Source organism: Vipera berus (assembly GCF_964194415.1).
Source record: "Vipera berus genome assembly, chromosome: 5".
Classification (NCBI taxonomy): domain Eukaryota; kingdom Metazoa; phylum Chordata; class Lepidosauria; order Squamata; family Viperidae; genus Vipera; species Vipera berus.
The window spans coordinates 84,302,775-84,326,633 of record NC_138207.1 but is presented as its reverse complement, the minus strand read 5'-3'; the positions used below and the strand labels follow the sequence as shown (position 1 = coordinate 84,326,633).

Here is a 23,859-nt window from a genome sequence, read left to right as displayed (position 1 = left end):
GTTACAGTGTTTTATCTGTATACTCCAGGCCCTACTGTCTAAAGTTTCAACACTTAGTTGTATCCCCCTTCATATGAGATCCAAATCTTGGTTTGATGCAGGTTGTTATAAAGCAAAATATATTACTTTAATATGTACTTTTCAATCATTAGGTTCGTTTCAATCACTGAGAGAGTATAAGAAATGTTATACAACACTTACAAAAGCTAAGAAATAGCGAATGCTGAGAGAGGATTGGGAGAGATTAATTACAGCAGCTAAGAACTCTGCTCTCTTGTGGGTAGGGTCCCATCTACCAACTCTCTGCAGAACCACTGGTGGTTCTCCATCCAATAGTGACTTCTCCCAAATGGCCTCCTGTGCTATAACCAAGGATCAAGATCTCATGATACAACTGAAATCTGGGGAAATTCCTGGAGGTGATTTCAAACTTACTAAATTTCAAGCTTATTAAAAGAAAATAAAGATTGGTGGGCCTACAGCAAATTTTCCGTCTGAGTGGACTGAGGCCATAGTTATTCCTCTTTCTAAGAATACAGGAAATAGACTTGACCCAAAAACTTGCTTAATACAATAAGCATATTATATGCAAGGTATCTTTATTTAAACTGTTGGATTGGGTCCAAAGTGAAATGTTTTTGTTGAGGAAGAGGCAGGATTGTTCAGAGCCTTAGACCACTGTCTAGTCTTGCAACATTTAGCTGAAAAATACACTTCGCCATGCACAGGCACCACAGATTTTATGGGCTTCAAATCTGTGATTGATCTGCTTCCAAGGGAGAGACTTGGCAACAACCTCTGGACTCCTCAATGGGTAAAAGATTGCTCCATCTTATCCAAACTCTTTATTCTAACACCTCATTGAGAGTCAGATGTTCCCCTTGGAGTCACCTATCTGGAGCTGTTTCCACACACAAAAAAGGTGCAAGGCAGGGTTCCCCAATCCCCAGTCCGTGGACCATTATTGGGCTGGGGCCACTTAGGAATTGGGCCACGCAGCTGGAGGTGCACTGAAAGTGCATCTTCCACCTCCAGGAATGTGGCAAGTCTGCAGGGGTCTGGGCAGGGGCGGGAGAGTGGCAGGGCAGAAGCCATCTTTCTCAGTGCAAGCTCCTCCTCCTGCTTCTTCTGCTACCTCTTCTTCTGTCTCCTCCTCCTCTTCCTGGTCCTGTTCCCTCTTCCTCCTGCTACTTCTTCTTCCTTCTTCTCTTCTTTCCCAATTTCCTCCTCCCTCCCCTCCTGGCACCCCAGCTGGGCTTGCGCTCCCTTTGTGCAACTCTCCCAAGTTTGCAAGACAAATGCACACCAGTCCAGCTTGCAACCGAGGGCTCCCCCAAAACCTCGTTGGTGGGGGACCCCCTTCCAAAGGTATATGTGTATGAAGGTGTCTTTCTAAGGGTGCAAATAGGGGCAGGGAGAAGCTACCTTTCACCTTAAGCACTGCATCTCTAAGGGATTCTCCCTCTCCCTCTCCCTCTCCCTCTCCCTCTCCCTCTCCCTCTCCCTCTCCCTCTCCCTCTCTCTCTCTCTCTCTCTCTCTCTCTCTCTCTCTCTCTCTCTCTCTCTCTCTCTCTCTCTCTCTCATTTGCACCTTTGCCAAGGCTGTTGGGCTTGCACAATGCTGAGTTGGTTTGGTCTCTCTCTCTCTCTCTCTCTCTCTCTCTTTCTCTCTTTTTTGAATGTTTTTTTCCAGCACTTCCTCAGCATGCTGGGTCTTTGCTTTGCTTTGCTGGAAAGCTGAGTTTAGGGTTGGTTTATTTTTTCTTCCCACTTTCTTAGTAAAAGGTAAAGGTTCCCCCGCACTTAGGAGCTAGTCGTTTCCGACTCTAGGGGCCAGTGCTCATCTCCATTTCAAAGCCAAAGAGCCAGCGTTTGTCCAAGGACGTCTCCATGGTCATATGGCCGGCATGACTAGACACCAAAGGCGCACGGAATGCTGTTACCTTCCCACCGTAGTGGTCCCTATTTTTCTACGTGCTTTCGAACTGCTAGGTTGGCAGAAGCTGGGACAAGTAACAGGCGCTCACTCTGTTATGCGGCACTCGGGATTCGACCCGCCAAACGTCCGACCTTCTGATCAACAAGCTCAGCGTCCTAACCCACTGAGCCACCCACTTTCTTAGAAGTGGTCTAATCTAAAAATAAAAATAAAATGCATTATTTATTTAGAAAATTTACAATAAATGTAATGCATTTGTATCATCCTGAAACCTCTCCCCCCCTCCCCCCGCCAGGTCCATGCATAAATTGTCTCCCACAAAACCGGTCCCTGATGCCAAAAAGGTTGGGGGCCTCTGGTGTAAGGCATGGTGTTTTGTAGCCCCCTTACTTTTTAATTTATACATCAATTCAGTGATTCAGGCTCTGTCATCTCCAGTGTTGGCAGATCATGCAATTCCAGCCTGGCGATATGCAGAATAACAGTATAACAAAGTTGGAAGATCTTCTAGTCCAACTCTCTAATCATGTAGGAAACCCTATACTATTTCAGACAAATGGTTGCCCAATCTCTTCTTAAAAACTCCAGTGTTGAAGCACCCAAAATTTCTGGAGGCAAGTCGTTCCAATGATTATTTTTTCTAACTGTCAGGAAATTTCTCCTTAGTTCTAGATTGCTTCTCTCCTTGATTAATTTCCACCTATTGCTTCTCGTCCTGCCTTCAGGTGCTTTGGTGAATAGGTTGACCCCATCTTCTTTGTGGTATCTCTTCAAATATTGGAGCATTGCTATAAAGTTGCCTTTAGTCCTTCTTTTCATTTAACTAGACATACCCAATACCTGCAACCATTCTTCATATGTTTTAGTCTGCAGTCCCCTAATCATCTTTGTTGCTCTTCTCTGCTCTCTGCACTCTTTCTAAAATCTTTTTTATATCGTGGTAATGAAAACTGGATGCAATTTTCCAAGTGCATTCTTACCAAAGCATTACAAAATGGCATTAACACATCATGTGATTTTGATTTTATCCCTCTGTTAATGCAGCCTATGGCTGTGTTGTTGTTGTTTTGGCAGCTGCAGCACACTACTGGCTCATATTTAAGTGATTGTCTGCTAGGACTCCAAGATCCCTCTAGTACAGGGGTTTTCAAACTTGGCCCTTTTATGACTTGTGGACTTCAACTCCCAGAATTCATCAGTCATACACACTGGCTGAGGAATTCTGGGAGTTGAAGTCCATAACTCATAAAAGGGCCAAGTTTGAAGACCCCTGCTCTAATAGTTACACTTTTGAGCCAGGTACCAGCTATTGTAATGTAATAGTGTGATTTAATGTAGATCATGTAGAAATTTAATCTTTCTCCCAGTGGAGATGAGAAGGGTATTGAGGGCATTAGTTTCCTTTTGCCTAAAACAGGGGTCTTCAAACCTGGCCCTTTTATGACTTGTGGACTTCAACTCCCAGAAATGATGGGAGGGTTTGTTGTTACTGTGAGTTGTGGTGGTGGTGGTGGGCACGAAGGGAGGCTCAGCCAATCTCAATACATGGTTATACTTTGACAATAAAAGTTCATTCATTCATTCAATTCCTCAGCCAGCATGCCTGGCTGAGGAGTTCTAGGAGTTGAAGTCCACAAGTCATAAAAGGGCCAAGTTTGAAGACCCCTGGCCTAAAAGAACAAAAAAAACCTAAAATGTTAATGTTTGCATGACACAACGTGCTTATAAATATCTTGAAGCCCATATTTGTCTTACTGAGCAGGTGTGGCCCAACATTGTTCCATAGCTGTCTTGAGATTCTTCTATTTGAAGGAGGCACATTTTATTCTGTGAGGACAAAGTAACAGAATAACAACATTGGAAGGGACTTTGGAGGTCTTCTAGTCCAATGCCCTGCTCAGTCAGGAAACCCTACACCATTTCAGACAAATGGTTGTCCTTTTTAGTAGGACTCCTATCCATGTGGAGATGGTGTTATGGAATCCCTAAGCCACATGTTCCTTAATTGCTCTCTTTCTAGGGAATGAAGGAAGATATATATTTATCAGATGCTAAAGAACTATCCTAATACAGAGAACTATGTTTATCTGTCACTGCTTCTATCTAATTGGGATCCTCACTTATCTTTCCAGGTTGCCAGATTTAATGCTATCATTTGTTGTATCCATCCTACTTACAATCGAAGTTTAACACAACTTTGTGATTACCACTGCTATTACTACTAAAGTTACTATAGTAGTGTATTTTATGTTATTCTACTGCATTTTTAAGTTGCATTAATAATTACAGTTCTATGAATTTTATTGTAATGCTTTTTGGCCCATGGGCCTTAATAAAGGTTTTGATGTTTGAATTACAGATGTCAAACTATTACTTTCTCTTTCTTTTTTAAAACACTGAATATATAGTGTAAACTCTATGCAGCTACTGTAATTGCAGAAAATAATACTCATGTATGACCACATGATTTCCATCCAGTTTAGTGCTTACGAGCATTTTCAAGAAATTAATAAAAGAAAATATAATGGACCTATTGCCAGGGCTGGTGTGTACAGATTTTATTTTCTGTTATGTTGCTTCTCTCCTAAATCAGGTTTGAGCTTCCAGTTTAAAAGCTCAAATTTACTTTATTTACAAACTTCAGCAGCTTAAAAAAAGGATAATGTCCCTTATGGACAACAGAAATACTGTTTATACTAATTACTGAACGCCTTTACAAAGATCATTCCCGGGATGGATGAGTTGTAGAGGATTAGAAGTGTGATTTGTTCATATTGGAGTCTTGTTGTTGTTAGTTGCGAAGTCGTGTCCGACCCATCGCGACCCTATGGACAACGTTCGTCCAGGCTTTCCTGTCCTCTACCATCTTCTGGAGTCCATTTAAGCTTACGCCTACTGCTTCAGTAACTCCATCCAGCCACCTCATTCTCTGTCGTCCCCTTCTTCTAGTGCCCTCAATCTTTCCCAGCATTAGGCTCTTCTCCAGTGAGTCCTTCCTTCTCATTAGGTGGCCAAAGTATTTGAGTTTTAGCTTCAGGATCTGGCCTTCTAAAGAGCAGTCAGGGTTGATCTCCTCTAGGACTGACCGGTTTGATCGCCTTGCAGTCCAAGGGACTCGCAGGAGTCTTCTCCAGCACCAGAGTTCAAAGGCCTCAATTCTTTGGCGCTCAGCCTTTTTTATGGTCCAACTTTCACTGCCATACATTGCAACTGGGAAGACCATAGCCTTTACTATACGCACTTTTGTTGACAGGGTGATGTCTCTGCTTTTTAGTGTGCTGTCTAGATTTGCCATGGCTTTCCTCCCGAGGAGCAAGCGTCTTTTAATTTCTTGGCTACAGTCCCCATCTGCAGTGATCTTGGAGCCCAGGAAAATAAAATCTGTCACTACCTCCATTTCTTCCCCATCTATTTGCCAGGAATTGAGAGGGCCAGATGCCATGATCTTGGTTTTCTTAATGTTTAGTTTCAACCCAACTTTTGCACTCTCCTTCTTCACTCGCAACAAGAGACTCTTCAGTTCCTCTTCACTTTCTGCCTTTAGAGTGGTATCATCTGCATATCTTAGGTTGTTGATATTTCTTCCGGCAATCTTAATTCCAACTTTGGATTCATCTAGCCCTGCCTTTCTCATGATGTGCTCTGCATATAAGTTAAATAGGCAAGGCAACAGTATACAGCCTTGCCGGACTCCTTTCCCAATTTTGAACCAATCAGTGGTTCCGTATCCAGTTCTCACTGTTGCTTCTTGACCCGCATATAAGTTTCTCAAGAGACAAATAAGATGGTCTGGTACACCCATCTGTTTAAGGACTTGCCACAGTTTGTTATGATCCACACAATCAAAGGCTTTAGCATAGTCAATGAAGCAGAAGTAGATGTTTTTCTGGAACTCTCTAGCTTTCTCCATGATCCAGCGTATGTTGGCAATTTGATCTCTAGTTCCTCTGCCTCTTCGAAATCCTGCGTGTACTTCTGGTAGTTCTCGATCCACAAACTGCTGGAGTCTAGCTTGTAGGATTTTAAGCATAACTTTACTAGCATGAGAAATGAGTGCAATGGTGCGATAGTTTGAACATTCTTTGGCACTGCCTTTCTTTGGAATTGGAATGTAAACTGATCTTTTCCAATCCTGTGGCCACTGTTGAGCTTTCCAAATTTGCTGGCAAATTGAGTGTAGCACTTTTACTGCATCGTCTTTTAAGATTTTGAATAGCTCAGCTGGAATACTGTCACCTCCACTAGCTTTGTTGTTGCTCAGCTTTTCTAAGGCCCACTTCACTTCACATTCTAGGATGTCTGGCTCAAGGTCAGGGACCACCTCATTGTGATTATCAGGGACGTTAAGCTCATTCTTGTATAGTTCTTCTGTGTAATTTTGCCACCTCTTCTTAATCTCTTCTGCCTCTGTTAGGTCCCTGCCATTTTGGTCCTTTATCATGCCCATTTTTGCATTGAACATTCCCTTCATCTCTCCAATTTTCTTGAAAAGATCTCTGGTCCTCCCTATTCTATTGTTTTCTTCTATTTCTTTGCACTGTTCATTTAAGAAGGCATTCTTATCTCTTCTAGCTATTCTCTGGAATTCTGCATTCAATTGGGCGTATCTTTCTTTTTCTCCCTTGCCTTTCACTTCCCTCCTTTCCTCAGCTATTTGCAAAGCTTCCTCAGACAGCCATTTTGCTTTCTTGCATTTCTTTTTCTTTGGGATGGTTTTGGTTGCTACCTCTTGTACAATGTTGCGAACCTCTGTCCATAGTTCTTCAGGCACTCTGTCTATCAGATCTAATTCCTTAAATCTATTTGTCACCTCTACTGTATATTCAACAGGGATATGATTTAATTCATACCTGACTGGCCTAGCGCTTTTCCCTACTTTCTTCAGTTTAAGCCTAAACTTTGCAACGAGAAGCTCATGGTCTGAGCCACAGTCAGCTCCTGGTCTTGTTTTTACTGACTGTATAGAGCTTCTCCATCTTTGGCTGCAGAGCATATAGTCAATCTGATTTCTATGTTGACCGTCTGGTGATGTCCATGTGTAGAGCCGTCTCTTGGGTTGTTGGAAAAGAGTGTTTGCTATGACCATCGTATTCTATTGGAGTCTTAACTAGCTTCAAATGACTTTAAAACCATTCTTCAAATTCTTTTTAAAAATGCTCATTCCTGCATTATAAATGCATGCATATTGCTTCATATTGTGCCTCTGAGCCCATAGCACTCACCTTGCCTCTTTTTACTGAAAGATACATATTTAGTTTGTAACTTGTTAAAATGTTCCTGCCAATAGGTGTTATTTTTTAAATCCTGCAATTGCAATATGTTCTTCCCTCCTAGTGATTACAGGTAAATATGAATTCCTGGAGAAGTCTGTGTCTAGACTGAATTTCTTTCACTGTGCTGATTTCTTTCAGTCTATGATATTCTTTAATCCAAGCCAGCATTCACAACCGGACCCAATTCATTTATTATTATTTAATAAAATAGTTGAAAAGTTGAACAGCAAGCATTGGAATCAGCTTTGCATAGGGATCAATGGATTTCAAGGATTGGCTCAGTCTGCTTGTGTCTATGCAGGGATTCTAGAATCTAGGCTGTTCTTCTTTTAACTACACCCCTGGTTCTGCCACTTCTTCTCTTACATCTTCAAACCTTTCTCCCAGAAATGATAACATGCAGCAACACATATATTATGAGATTGCTATATATTGTATGGTTGATAATATAATTTCTCCACTCTTCTATTCAGACCTGTTTATATAATTTCTTTCCATTTGGATTGGAATGTAAGTAAGTACACTTGTTCATTCTCTTTCTGTTTCTCTACTCATTTGCAAAGGTCTTTTTCAAATAAACAAATGCTTATTTCTTTGGATCATTTCAGGGGACTCAACAGAGTAACTACTGAATTTTTTCCCTAAATGAGTTTTTGAGACAAATATTTTAGGTTTTCTTTGAATTGTTTGAGAAAATTAAAAAAGGTAGCAAAAATTACCTGTTGTAGGAAAGAAGATATATGTCCTAGTGGTTATCTCATCACAGAGTTACTTACAGAAAGTATATAATCCTTGGAAAGACTGAATCTGCCCTAACAAATGGTGTCTGTTTACTGTTGATTTAGACTTTCAATTGTATCAGAAGATTTGCACTTTGTCAAGTGTTTTGTCATACAGGACAAATAAACAATTGCCATCTTTTAGTGTCTGTTTATAAGAAATTATTCTGAAATGTATGCAAACAATTGTTGGAATGAAATTAACAATGAATATATTGTTGTAGAAGTAAACACAAGGGACGTGGTGGCTCAGTGGGTTAGGACGCTGAGCTTGTCGATCAAATGGTCGGCAGTTTGGCAGGTCGAATCCCAAGTGCCGCGTAGCAGAGTGAGCGCCTGTTACTCGTCCCAGCTTCTGCCAACCTAGCAGTTCGAAAGCACGTAAAAATGCAAGTAGAAAAATAGGGACCACTACGGTGGGAAGGTAACAGCGTTCCGTGCGCCTTTGGCGTCTAGTCATGTCGGCCACATGACCACGGAGACGTCCTCGGACAAGCGCTGGCTCTTCGGCTTTGAAACGGAGATGAGCACCGGCCCCTAGATTCGGAAACGACTAGCACGCATGTGCGGGGGAACTTTTACCTTTACCTTTTTAGAAGTAAATACTGCGTCTATATATTTTGCCTTAAATATTTTCAATTACTTAGATCAGTTGGAAGTAACTTCAAAAGGGTTTTAGTTGTGTTAACAAAGTAACAGTGCTTGGTTGGGACATTGCAGCATTTTTCAGAGTCAGAATATAAACATAGTTCAGGACTATGAACTAATGAGTGATTTACACCTGGTAAAATAAAACTTTAAAAAAGGAAGATAAGTTGGTGACAACAGATGATATACAAGTAGTCCTCAACTTATTACCATTGCTAAACAAGGTGGTTGTTAAGTGAATCACCCAGTCACTGAGAAAATACAGCTTCCCGTATTGACTTTGCTTGCCGGAAGCCAGCTGGGAAGGTTGCAAATGTCGACCACATGGACCCAGGATGTTGCAGTCCTTGGAAATACATGCCAGTTGCCAAGTGTCCAGATTTGGCCAAATAAAGAGGGGATCTTTATAAATCACATTGTCAGATGCTCTGGCTGAAGATAGCAGAAATTTTGATATTGGGTTTTACGTATTTTCAAAGCACTTTACTAACTTAAACTCTGCACTTTAGTTCTGTTAAATTTTTAATCAAGTATAGTAGCTTGGGAAATTAAGAGGTGGAAGGAAGCAAAACTCTTCTGTTTTCTGGTTGTAATCTGTACTGTGTTCAGTCCTGGGTCGGTTTCCAAGAATTTATGATTAACGTTTTCAGTTTAATATGGATACAATTTATAGCTTTTGTAATACAAATGTGTGTCTGAAAGAATAGCCAGCATAATATTACATTTATTAGTTTCTTCATTCATAAAGAGAGAGAGCGCAGGATGAAACTGCAGGTCTCGGTAACAAAGAAAGCAGTCCAAATTTTATGTGGGAAAAAAGTAGACTTTGATCCTTCACAGCCTTCACATTTGATTCTCTCTCCTGTTTTCTTAGCTTAAAATAGAAGGGAAAATGAAAGATAAATAAAGGATAGAAGAAAAACCAGCAGTATAATTGATGTGTTCATCCTATGTTAGTTTACATTCCAGGGTGTTAATCAAATACCACTGGGTTAATTCAGTAAGTCATGATTATACACAATGTGGGTGACTGTATAATATGAAAATAACTAGCATTGAATTTACATCGGCATAACAGATTTAGAGAAGACAACATAATAAGATAGTTAAACACTGCAGTGCCCTTAAAAAATGATCAAATGTAAAGGGGATGGAGTTCTGCAAAATCACATGATTTAGCTTAAAAATATATAAATATATTCTTCTGCTAGAAGCAATTCACAGAAGAATGCCAATGTATACATATACAGGGTACCGAAAAAAGATTCTCATTCCTTGAGAAGATCCCAAGTCACTGGGGAGTACATGGTTACACATCTTTATTTCATTGCATTTGTTATGGCCACATACCATTGCTTATACAATCTGATATACAGTTAATTCAATTAAAAATATAGCCCAAACTACTGTAAAAACATTCACAATTAAACATAACCCAGCAACCCCCTCCCAAGACATTAACCTGAGGGTTGGCGACTAAGCCAGGTTCTTTTCAGAACTACAAGAAGGTGGGTGCTCTGTACCAGCCTACTACCGGCCCTGCAGAAAAGGCAGGGACAACCCCTTTACAAAAAGGCAAGAGGCTGGAACTAAGCCTGCCAAATTTATTGACACAAAACAGAGCAAACAGAGCAAAACCAAAACACGAACCATGAAACAGGAGCTATTCAAATGGTTGCCTTCAGCAAACCAGCCCTCCCACACATTCCCCTTTTAAACAGTTCAAGGCGTGGCTTTTCTCTGCCTCCTTCCGAGGTGCCCCATTGCCTTCCTCTGTTTACTCCTGATTGACTGCCTCCTGCGTCGGACGTCCTTGAACAGGGCCAGCTGTGGGTCATCTTCATCCACGCTGTCAGGCTCACACAGCTGGGTCTGTGTAGTAACCGGATGAGAGGGGCCTGACTGAGGGCTCTGCAAAGCCTCAGGACTGTCCTCTGCAGGCTCTCCAACACCCCCCCTCCTCCTCCTCAGAATCGTCCGACCCAACTGCTGAACCCACAGGCTGACCCTGAATCACAACAGTGGGTAACCATCTGCATCTCTGAAAAGACGCTGTTCCAGAGGGCAGGGCTATGCTTCATAGTTTCCACAAAATGACAGCGTTTAATAAAACGGACCTGTCAAGCGCCAGGAAAAGTCAGGAAGTCCAGGCAGTTCAAATGGGTATAAAGATTTATTGGAAGCTTAAGCTCTCTACAAGAATCTGAACGACTAACAGTCAAAGCAAATTGGCAGTAGATAAGAATCAAGGGAATTCAAGGTGGGCTGGATTTAGATCTCCTGCTGACACAAAGAGACTCTTGACTGATGATGCATTTGATCCTTCCCTTGGGATCAGCCTGATCATCTCCTACATGAGACTTCCCAGATACAGTGAAAATAGGCTGTATAGAAGACATATTCTGAGATGCAGAGCAAATAAACATGTGTTCATATCCAAAATAAATTTCCCTTTTTCAGTCTATTTACCAGTTGATGATGATCATGCATCGTTATATCTAGCTCTGCTTGAAAAATAGTTAAAATTTAGTTTCATTTATTTACAGAATCATTTCTTCACCACCTTAATTCCAAAAAGTCAAGATAAGTCAGAAAATTGTTGTTGTTGTTAGTTGCGAAGTTGTGTCCGACCCATCGCGACCCCATGGACAACCTTCCTCCAAGCCTTCCTGTCCTCTACCATCTTCTGGAGTCCATTTAGGCCACGGGTTGGCAACCCGCGGCTCCGGAGCCACATGCGGCTCTTTGAGCCGTCTCCTGCGGCTCCCAGCCGCCTGGTGTGCGCGCACCTCTTCGAACGGGCAGTGGTGCGCGCGCACCTCTCCAAATGGAGAGTGGCACCGCCCGTTGGGAGAGGTGCGCGCGCACCTCTCTGAACGGGTGGAGGTGCCCGCGCACCTCCCCAAACCTTTGGAGAGGTGCGCACGTACCTCCGTGCGAACGGGCAGCGGCGCCACTCTTTGAGAAAGCTGCCACGGCACGTTTGCAGGCTGCCGAAAGCGGCAGCTTTGCAGACGGGCTGTCGCTGTCGCGCAACCGGGAACCGGTTCCATCACACATTAAAAAAATGGCAACCGCGCACGTCCGCGCATGCGCAAGAAAAAAACATTTTGCGCATGCGCAAAACTTTTTTTGCGCGTGCATGGACGCACGCACGCGGCTCCCACTTTTTTTTATGTGTGATGGAACCGGTTCCCAGTGGCTCTTTTTCAGGTTGCCGACCCCTGATTTAGGCTCACGCCTACTGCTTCAGTGACTCCATCCAGCCACCTCATTCTCTGTCGTCCCCTTCTTCTCTTGCCCTCAGCCTTTCCCAGCCAGAAAATACACTTATATAAATGGGTCTATCACTTCATATAGATTTATCAGCTGTCTTTGGAATAAATACATAGGATGAGCTAATTCTGGAGAAAGGCTGTTCTGCAAATGCCAAGCCATGTGACTGTTACAGAAGAGAATATTTGCAGCTTAAGGTTGAACTGTACGATTCTTGGTGCTCTCTGAACTTAGTTGTTTTTCTTGTGTATGTTTTGTTATCCAACTAGGTAACACCATCAGTGCATTGATGATGTTACCTAGTTGAGTAATGAAACATCTTCAAGAAAACAACCAGGGTCAGAGAGCACCAAGGACCACATATATAGCATGTCATAGATTAAAAACAATGCCATGAAACCAATTATCAACCTTTAGGTGTTATGTTCCTGAATCTACTCCTTCCTATTAAACCTGCATGTGAGCTGCTATATTTTGGAATATTTGCTGAAATATTTTCAAGAGGACAGCCAAGTGAAACACGTTGGAATAGATTAAAGAAGTGGTAGCTTATCTTGTAAGTCAGGGGTCTTCAAACTTGGCCCTTTTATGACTTGTGGACTTCAATTCCCAAAATTCCTCAGCCAGGCACACTGGCTGAGGAATTCTGGGAGTTGAAGTCCACAAGTCATAAAAAGGCCAAGTTTGAAGACCCCTGTTGTAATGTTTTCCTCTCTGCTTGAATCGTGGGTTCCAACAGTTAAAATATAGCATTGGTTTGCTCTTGCCAAGACAAATGTTGTGTTTCATTAAACTGTAAAACTATAAAAACAACCATTCATACTTCTTCCTCCAAGGTAAAAAATGAATGCCTATGTTCTCAGTAAACAAAAGAACCGCTTGACATCACAAATGTGTTCAGATTAAATTAATTGCTGTTGTATGCATAAATGAAGATATTTGTTGAATAATCCTGTCATCAGGAGAAAATTTATAGTTTATGCTGAAAGTTTTATTTTATTTATTAAATTTGTTTGCCACCCATCTCGCTGCCAGGTGAAGAAAGATGTTGAAGCTACGGGGGAGGGGGAAGTTGTAACTAAGTAATGATGATGTGAATGTTGGGGAATCTTTAGACAAATATTTCCAAATAAATGGTATAGTGGCTAAAACATTAGACAAGAACACATAAAGCTACAATTTTAAGTCCACTCTTAACCATAGACTTTGTTGAGTAATTTTGAACCAGTAAGCATTTCTCAGCCTAACTTCTTTTACAAAATTGTCATGGGGATAAAATTGAACGCACTCTTTATTTATCTAAATAAACACTTCAGTGTTATGGACTTCTCTGTTACATGCCCAGACCTGTTTTTATTCCTGCTTTTAAAGAGAGGTGATTTAAATTTTACAAAGTCATGAATTAGATGCAAGGATCACCTGTAAGTCTTAGCTGAGGAATGATTACATGATTCTGTCCATAAATACAATACTTAGAATGGTGTTTTATTGTTAATGACTTTAGGACATTTCATTCTGATCCTGGTCAGATGGATGAACACCATAATTCTCAATGTCCAGTAAAAACCGTGACATAGTTGAAGTTTTAAATACAAAGACAGTGTGTGGCTTGGAATCATAATTCTCCCTCTCTGGGTTACTGCTGTCCCTCTCAACCTATTGTATACCCTAACTCTTCAGCAGTGATGTAAGAACAGTCATTACAAAGGGAAGATATTTAGTTACAACTAGTGTTTGCTATTTGGTTGACATGATTTACATTGAAGGACTTCCTGTTTTGGGCAGTTTCTGTCTCTTTGATGAGATCAGGCAGGATGGACACACTTCATGTCTGATGAATTAAATAGTGTCATCTAATAATGGACCCCCAGGACAGATTCCTTCCTCTTACAACATCTGTTCTTTGGAATAATAGCTTTCCCCCCCCCAAATTTAGCTCCCATTCTCATTAGGTTTTGGGGTTTATGTTGGCCTTTATGATTTTTTAAATTCATTACTGTTTATTTTCCCCCCCTTACTTATAAACTGCCAGAGTCATTGGACATCAGGCAGCATATAATTTGTATATGTAAGTAAATTAATAACTTATGATGGACTGTGATGTCTCGGTATCTCTCTACTGCATAAAAATGATAGTTATTATCTCACAGAACATGCACAGTACATGCACATTATTCTGTTACCATTTACCGGAAGACCTAAAAACCATGACACCGGTAAGTTGCTTATATATTGGAACAATGTATTTGATTAATAGATAAATAAGGTCAAAGCAAAGCTTGAACAGTAATAGACATGCTCACCTTGATGACCTAATTCCAGCTACAGTTCACTGGCTGCTTGATAAATGGTAAAGTAATTGAGTTTGTTCAAAAGACAGTATCATTCACAAGTGTTTCAAAAGATATAACCATTCAATTCCTTGTGTTGATTTGCAAGAGAAGGGCTAGTGCAGGGGTAGGCAACCTTGTCTCTTTTATGACTCGTGGACTGGCTCAGGAATTCTGGGAGTTGAAGTCCACGAGTCATAAAAGAGCCAAGGTTGCTTACCCCTGGGCTAGTGCATAGGTCAAGTCATGTTGATATCACCTTAAACTCTATATTTTCATTTGTAGCTATAGATAGATATTAGATTTTTATCTCACTTTGATCATTTTATAGATAACTCAATGCATCAAACATATCCAACACACCTTCCTCCTCCTATTTTCCCCAGAACAACAGCCCTGTGAGGTGGGTTGGTCTGAGAGAGAGTGACTGACTCAAGATCACCCAGCCAGCTTTGATACCTAAGTTGAGACTAGAACTTACAGTGTCCTGGTTTCTAGCTTGGTGCTCTAACTACTAAACCAATCTGCCTCTATCATATAAGTAAGAGAGTGAGAGTAGAATTGTACAAGATAACTATTGGCAATAGCTAGCAGTGTTTCCCTCTGGAAATACAAGTAGGATGAATTTTTTGTTCCTTGTATACTTTACAGATGATCTAGAAGTAAGTAAATTAACTAGTGGAAAAATGGCTGCCTGTTTTTCTCTCCAATATTAGTAATCTGTTCATGATATTGAATAAAGGTAAAGGTAAAGGTTCCCCCGCACATGTGTGCTACTCGTGTCCGACTCTAGGGGCTGGTGCTCATCTCCGTTTCAAAAGCCGAAGAGCCAGCGCTTGTCCGAGGACGTCTCTGTGGTCATGTGGCCGGCATGACTAGACGCCAAAGGCACACAGAATGCTGTTACCTTCCCACCGTAGTGGTCCCTATTTTTCTACTTGCATTTTGACGTGCTTTCGAACTGCTAGGTTGGCAGAAGCTGGGATGAATAACAGGCGCTCACTCTGTTATGCGGCACTCAGGATTCGACCCGCCAAACTGCCGTCCTTCTGATCGACAAGCTCAGCGTCCTAACCCACTGAGCCACTGCGTCCCTTTGATAGGGGGATTAAATATCGAACTATTTAGCAAGCATGATAAACAATATATGAATTGGATATTCAGCAGTGCCAATTCCGTTGTTTTCTTTTGTGTCCCCAGGGTACAACTGTGCGTATGATAACTGCAATTGATCAAGACAAAGGGCGGCCAAGAGGTATTGGTTATACAATTGTATCAGGTGAGTCAGAAAAGTCAGTCTAGACTAAAGGTATTAACCTAGTCATAAGATTTTAGGCTATAAAGCAGGGGTGCCCAATACTTGACAGCTATGAGACGTAGGGACCTGCTGGATGGGGAATTCTGGGAGTTGAAACCCACAAGCCCTAAAGTTGCCAAATTTGGACAACCTTGCGGTAAATAGAGCCACCATATTTATACAAATTGACAAATGATCAATTATTGTTTTATTTGACCTTTTGCAATCCAGGACTCCCTTCTGCACTGTCCTTTGAATAGCTGCTAATTCTTCTTCTTCTGTCACCATCTAGATGTGGAAGATATGAATAAATAAACAGAAACAAGAATTTCTAAGCAGATATTTATACAATGAGATTTTTAAAAAACCCAAGTTGTTACAAAGATTCGAAAATAAATGATTTCTTACATATCATTTACAAATAAAACAATAGATTTTGACTCATTTCCCCATATGCACTTAAGAACGTGAACAAATTCTACTAATTATATACCGGTAATAAATGGTCTAAATTAATTTTGAAAATTTTGACTTTAGAACAGGGACACTAATGTTGCTAACAACAACTCCTGATAGTTTACAATACATCAGTTGGCTTTTTCTATCTCTTCCACACTGTATGTGACTCGTGTCCTTCAACCCATTTGTTAGTGTTCATCTCTAAATCTATCCAGAAAAAGCCAAAAATTACAAAAAAAGAAACTGGGCCTAAAATAAAAACCTTTCAATGGGTTCACCGAATTACTGTCCATGGTCCTGAACCCTAATGAAAAGCTCCTAGCTCAGGGGTTTTTAAACTTGTCCCTTTTATGACTTGTGGACTTCAACTCCCAGAATTCTTCAGCCAGTGTGCCTGGCTGAGGAATTCTGGGAGTTGAAGTCCACAAGTCATAAAAGGGACACATTTGAAGACCCCTGTCCTAGCTGATACCAGCAATATCTACTTTTTCTTAAGTCTGTCCCTGTAACTTGCCTTTTGTCACAGATCGTTTATTGTTTAGATACTACATTGTCTAAATCACATTCATTGATCTTTGGAGGAAGAAATCTGTAAATAAAGAGTTCCATTCTTTTATTTTTATCTACTCGAAATGGGCAACAGAAAGAAATGTATATTAAAACCTGGATTTATTGGGGAGATGTCAAGTTCTTTCCAGAAACAACAGTAAATTTTAATTTAACAAACTCTGCAGGGAGGATCAGATTTGGTATGTTGCATCTGATGTCCCTTAAATCAGTGGTCCCCTTTCTGGCTTTGTAAACCAGAGCGGCGGTGGGAAGAGGGAAAGTGGGGATGGTGTTGTGTGTGCACCTGCTGCTTGCACAAATGGAGCTTTACGTACTCACCCACTGCTTGCCAGTAGCAGGGTCTGAGGATTGGGGACCCTTGTCTTAAGTAAAAGTCCATTTAATTGAAGTTTTGCTAGCATAGTGTCAGAGCGTGCACAGGCTTATTGTGCGAGATAACCCAGGAGTAAACACAGTATACAGTGGTCTATAGTAAAGGGTGGTTTATCTTACACTATCTATAATATCATAGACCAGGAACAATATACATACACAAGCTAATACAGCAGGATCCAACAAACCACAGTTACAGCAGGAAATGGAAGAAAAAACACATCAGCAGTGCCTTCCCTTTATACAAAGGCTCTTAAAGAGACACAGACCCTGCTGAGTCATTCCCATTATTACATCTTACATCTTACATTACATAAGCTGGTTAGCTGTTAAATCAATACCTTGACACAAAGCATAGCATAGCATAGCATAGCACATTTTGTCTATTAAATGGATAATTTGTCCCCTTCAGTGAGGTTTTACTGTACGTGACACCACATTCCAATTACATAAAGTTTCTTATTACTCCAGGTAGCTTACAAAATAAAACATAAAATAATAAACAAAACCAACCATTCTAGCATCCGTGAATCAATACAATCAATCTCAAAAGATGTAACAATCTATGGGAATATCCTCAAGAGGCATGAAGAAGAAAAGTCACAGCCTAGACCGGGGGTAAGGAACCATGGCTCTTTTATGACTTGTGGACTTCAACTCCCAGAATTCCTGAGTCAGCATGGTTGTTCAGGAATTCTGGGTATTGAAGTCCACAAGTCATAAAAGAGCCAGGATTCCCTACCCCCTGGCCTAGACAATGGTCAGGCAAGAGATGCCACAGTGCAGAGAAGGAATGTGGGCATGGAAACCATCTCAGAAGGGACCCATCCTAGTTTGCTGAAAAGGAAAGGCACAGGGGGTGGAAGAACTGCTTTCAGACTTGCAAGATTGATGTTGACCCACCGAGGTAGTCTGGGCAAAAAAACCAGTACCATAAATACTAACACTAGGGTTATTGAGAGGTTATAAGAACAGTACAAGAAGCAATCCAGAGTAAAAGTAGTCATTAAAACACAATACAACATTTCCTCCCCCCCCCCCAAAAAAAAGCCACAATAACCCTAGGCTTGGGACCAAAAGCCTGGCTTTAAGAGCTTTTTGGAACCTCAGGAGAGTCAGTGCCCTCCATATATCTGGGAGAAGCTGTTTTAAATGGCAGCAGCAATGGCAGCAAAGCACACTTTTTAGACCCCACAAAGGCAGCTGGAGTATAACCGACTCTTCCTAACACAATGGCCAAGCAAAAACAATAAAAAAGCAACTTCCAGGTAACCATGGTGGACCTTAAAGGTAACCCCAGACAAGCACCTTGAATTACACCCCAAAAAAACAACTGGTTGCATGATAATGTTGATACATGAGCACAATAAGAAATGACCATTATTCCTTGTGCTGCTCAATTTGTACAACTTGTAGCCTACAGCAGTAACCCAATACAGCAGTCGTGCTGCAAAATATATTATCTATATAATATGCTATGTACTATACAGATCCCAATCGATGCTAACTCATTAATTTTTTAGTAAAAGCATATTTATTAAGAAATACTGTACATGACAGTAAAAAAAACTTACTTTCCATCTGAACTACATCTTGAAGAGAGGGAATAAGGAAGTGGGAAGGGAGAGGCCAAGTAAAAAAAAAGGAATATAAGGACAACATATGAAGAGCCTTCCTATCTCTCACCATTTGCCCTAATGTTTAAAAGAATAAATAGGCACAAATCAGTGTGTCGTGTTCCAGAAAAGACCACAACTGGTTTTGCTGGCTCCAGTTTCCACCTGTGCTTCCAGGTAGGAGTTGTAAATTCAGAAGGAACCCCCAGCTGTTGGCCTTCTCAGCCTTCACAGACTATTGTTCAGGGGGAAATAGCCCTGTTCTCTTCCTGTTATTTTTGTCTTGGAAGCGATATTATCTTGTTTTGCTATTATAGCTATAATTCTTCTCCTCTGCCTTTTCTGTTGCCGCCAGCCCTTAGCAAACATCTGTTGCTTTTCTGTTCATCTTGTTCCTGAAAGCTTCCTTGTATTGGGGATTCTCCCATCAGCACTGTCAACAAGGAAGTCTTGATACACTACAGGATTTATGAGTAGCTATAGCTATTATGTGCTCTGAAATTGTCTCAGTCGTTATTAGACAGATTGGAAATAAACTTTTACTTCCTTCCATACCACTATTATCTTAAATCCAAATTGTGATAGAAGAAACTTTACTGATAGAATTAAGCTATCAGTATTACTTGAAAAAACATTGAAAAAGTGTGCATTGGACAACATTAGTGTTTCCTTTACAAAGCTAACTTGTACTTTGAATGCTTTCTTTAAATAGTGTCAAAATTTTGCCTGGAGAAAAAACCCTGTATTGCTAATGCTAAAAAGGTAGGGTGATAAACTAGCTAAAGTCATACGGTTCTGTTGACATTCAACATTTCATTGCAAAATAGATGGAAAATCAAGTGATATTTTTTCCCAAGATACAAAGCTAAACCAGATGTTTTTCAACCAGTGTTGAAATTAGTTGAATTTTGCAGTGTCATTCATTGCAGTGAATGTCCATACTTTTTTATTGAGATCTCACGAGTTTTGTTTGCTCTATGTATAACAAGCATACTTACCTGACTTAATGATTTATGGTGAAGAGAAGCTGTTCGTGTTTTTTGAATAGAGTTGGTGTTGCATGAAAAGTGTGAACCAGAGTATAGATAATTTAGTACTGGTGTTATCAATCATTAATTCAGCTATTTGCTTCAAAATCAGCTCAATTTCCTGGCATCCCCAAAACTCAATTCTTGTTATATTTAAAGCACCAGTGTGAGTTCTGCCACATTAAAAATAGTTAAAATTTCTATAAAACAAAATCAGATTTTCCAAAGTTAAATCTTACATTTGATGTTAAGATTTGGTGAACTTCAGTACAAAAAGCCTAAAAACCCCCAAATTAAACCATGCTTTATTGAAATACAGAAAGCCTAAGGCCTATGCACTTTTTCTATAGATGCAGCTGCTGCCTTCTGAAATATTGTAACAACTCTGTTTATCAGAATTCTCTTTGATCTTTGTAACAGACCAGATTTTACTATACCACCTGTTATGTAACTGTCCTGTTGTGGAACATTGCCTGAATATAATCCTTCAGACTTGCATACATGCACAGTAAGAGGCGATCTCATACTTATTACAAACTCAAGCATATTTGCTCATGTATATCAATCTCTTAATCACTGCCTCAGGATTGATCACATTCTATCTTTCACCACTAAAAAATAAAATGCAAATTATATCAAAGCAACAAGTGATTAAGCTGATTAGCATTTTCCTTTTATTTTCTTTGGGTGTGCAATGATACTAAAGCAACAGTTTTTCATGGTATGGCATCCTTGTAAGAAGGAGATGTCCATTTTTTTTCAAGTCTAGTTTGAACATCAGATTTTGACATGAGGTTTTGACATGAGTTTGTTACTCATTGAGTGGTATGAAGCATTTTGACTCTGTTGCCAATCTCTTTCATTTTGTACTTTGGTTCTCTGCATCAAGGAAAAAATGCTGTTATACCTCTTAAAAATAATAGTGTCATCTTCCTCAAGCAACAAGCTATTGTAGAATCACATGTCTTGTTCAGGGAACATCTACTGACAGATGTAAACTTTGAAGAGCTGTGTGATAGATTTTGCAAAATGTCTTCATTTAGCTGGCCAGAGTTAGAAAGTGAATTGTATTGAAGGCGATAATATTGTCAATAAGTTCACATTTGAACTTCTAGTGTAAATCCCTCTTCTATAATGGAATTTCATAGCCAAATAAGAATCCCTGACTACAGGTTCAGAAGTATCATGATAAAAATAAATGTTTTCCTTGCAACATTGCTGAATTCAGTGACAAATATGAAATTAATTTACATGAGAAAAGCAGAAAAGAACTTGAATTGAACCATATATAGTGGATCCAAATGAAATGGTAGCTCTTTAGGCATTGATTTTCAATAAAAGGATCTATAAAGATATAATGAGAGCTAATCTCTGAAAATAAGTTGATATATTTATTGGAAAATATTGCTGCAATCTAACTTTGTACCAGCCGTGTAATTAAAATGTAATTTGAATCAAAAACCTATAAGAAGCTGGTAGAAATTAGTAGTCAGTAGTTACTCTTGGTTTCTAAAAAATATCTGAATAAGGTGCAGAATGGTGTGTAGCCTTCCTAGTTACTTGTAAGGATCTATGGATGGGCATAACATATGTTATAGATCAGGGGTCTTCAAACGTGACCCTTTTATGACTTGTGGACTTCAACTCTCAGAATTCCTCAGCCAGTGTGCCTGGCTGAAGAATTCTGGGAATTGAAGTCCACAAGTCATAAAAGGGCCAAGTTTGAAGGCCCCCATTATAGATCTTGTGGCAGAGGTGTGATTTTGCATTACTGATGGACCTCTTTTTGTAAGAATTCTCTAAGGAAAACAAATGCTAGATTGACATCATTTAAAAGATACAACCAAAAACCTACAAAGGAAGAAAACAGCCTAGAATACATCTATCCCGCAGTTAACAACCTATTAAATGGGAAACAGAACCAGATAAACAATCATGGAAAAAACAATACTATCAAGGACAAAGCCACATCCCACTAAGACTGGCAGAGCAAGCTACTATAGATAAACAGCCAGCAAATCTTAATCTTCTTCTCACACTGATATTGCTACTTACCCTACTAATGAAGGTTTACAAGAAAACAACCAAGCTCGGAGACCACCAAGAACCCAACATTTTAACCCTGGAGTACATATATTCTCTTCTATTGAATTTACTGTTAGTTGGTACCATTGGTTAGTTATGCTATTTCCTCTTTATGTATGAGTTCTGTTTTCCTCAAACTCAGAAGATTTAGAACAGGGGTCTTCAAACTTGGCCCTTTTATAACTTGTGGATTTCAACTCCCAGAATTCCTCAGCCAGCGTGCCTGGCTGAAGAATTCTGGGAGTTGAAGTCCACAAGTCATAAAAGGGCCAAGTTTGAAGACCGCGGATTTAGAACTTAACTAATCTTAGACAATATGCAGTGGTGGGAAAGATATCAGAGGGAAATTTTCTTTGGAAACATTGCCACCAATTATTTAATATGAAACTCGGAGAGCAGAATAGGGGGAAATGGAAGAGATAGACTTGAAAGCATGTTTAATGAGACTTCCCTTAAGATTTGAAATGACAGTAAGAGATAGAAGAGCAATGTTGAAGAGTATAAGAATAAAGGACTTCATCATTGAATATATCTACAAGTGAATTGCAACATGAGTTTGTTTTAAAAGATAATGATTTAAGGTAGTCAGTGAAGAATGTAATTCAGGCATCAAAGTCGTTTCACTTTTGCTACTGTGAGATTAATGTATCTGTATTTTATCATCATGGCAAAGATCATGTGTGTTTTCTGCTTAGTTTGGAAAATTTGTGCAGTGTGCATGAAAGTTAACTAAATGTGGGAGCTAGCAAGTGAATTTGATTAGGAATTAATTGCTGCATGTGATTTTTGCAGCTTTCCCCCCTTTATTGCAGCTCAGTGAAATGTTCATAGGAAAATAAAAAGTTACTAGTATCATTCAGTTAATGTATTTATTGTAAAAAAAACGAACTAGAAAATACTGCCTTTGCGGGGGAATATAAATTTGTAAAGTTGCTTTTCAAAACAAACTGCAGAAACTGCTACATATCCAACTCATCTACAAATACAAGGTTTTTTCTTGATGAAAGAACAATAAAAGCAGAAGATGAAGCATAACCTTTTCAAGAAAAGACTAAGGTCAACATGAAATGATTCAGTTACACAGATATCACCCCAGCATATCACATTTATTTTCCTTTCTTGGATTGATATAGCTGAAGGTGTACTTTTCTACACCCCCCCCCCAAAAAAAAAGACTTTTAGTGTGCCTGAAAGATAGAATGTCACTGAAATTTCATTTAAAGGAAAGTCAGTATGAATTCTAAGCCTCTTTCACAATTGTGATATCTGGGGGATTTACAGTGAAGTTTAAGAAGTTAAACCAATGAAATTTCTCAGCTGGTTTCCTGTGTTTTCCCACAATGTAATTAGGTTTTGCCTAATAATTGAAAATAATTCAGAATTTTAGGTTTCTCCCTGAATTATTTTAGTGCATCCCAAGGACTTTTCTCTTTGCATTGAGGAGAAATAGGTACATGAATTTAAAGTTGTTGGTTCTTTTTTCTTCTTCCAGTTTTTGTGTTTGATTCAGATCAAGAATTCTGTGTTCCATGGTTCTAACTTTAATCTGATTAACAAGGCCGATCTTAACCTGGATTTCTTTGCTTACAGTAAATCAAAGGTAGCCTATGCCAAAACAATTCTCAACATGCAAAGACTAAGACAGGGAAATGAAAATACAGGTAGTCCTCATTTACCAACCACCAGTCTTTGAAGTTGCATTTTTGGTAAACTCATTCAATGAATCCAAGCTCTGCAAGGTGAGATAACATGCACTGCATTGATGCATTCACACAATTTCACAGTAACCGTGAGATAAATCATAAAACAAAGTTCAGGAATATTCCTTTATCCTATTGTTTTGCAAATTATGTACAGCACAAACTGTATGATTGAAGAGAAATGCATCTGTACCAAGATCTAAGTGTTTTAATTAAATAAAAGAATGTGAGTAATTCTCCAATTATGTGTGGTTAACCTATTAACCTAAAATCCCGTCTGATAATCGCTGTTTTACTAACCTGACAGCTTATTATTCTAAATAGGAAACCTTCATTTTGTTTGCAAATAATAATATTAAAGATTCTAACTACCAGCAAGAATCAGTCCTTACATTTAAAGAGCACCTGTCATTTCAGATCCATCATGGCAGTGCCTGTTGGCGGCCATCCACTCACCTGCTGCCCGCCACGTCCCTCACCTTGTTGT

At 39.8% G+C, this 23,859-nt stretch overlaps 1 protein-coding gene across 1 annotated transcript in view; it reads left to right on the top strand.

Annotated features, from left to right (window-relative positions):
- The window catches only part of CDH23 (cadherin related 23), a 390,425-nt gene that overhangs the window by 7,734 nt on the left and 358,832 nt on the right, over positions 1–23,859 (top strand). The window contains exon 2 of the mRNA XM_081328216.1: positions 15,446–15,524. Coding sequence (XP_081184342.1) covers positions 15,446–15,524 — 79 coding nt within the window. The remainder of the gene's footprint in view (positions 1–15,445; positions 15,525–23,859) is intronic.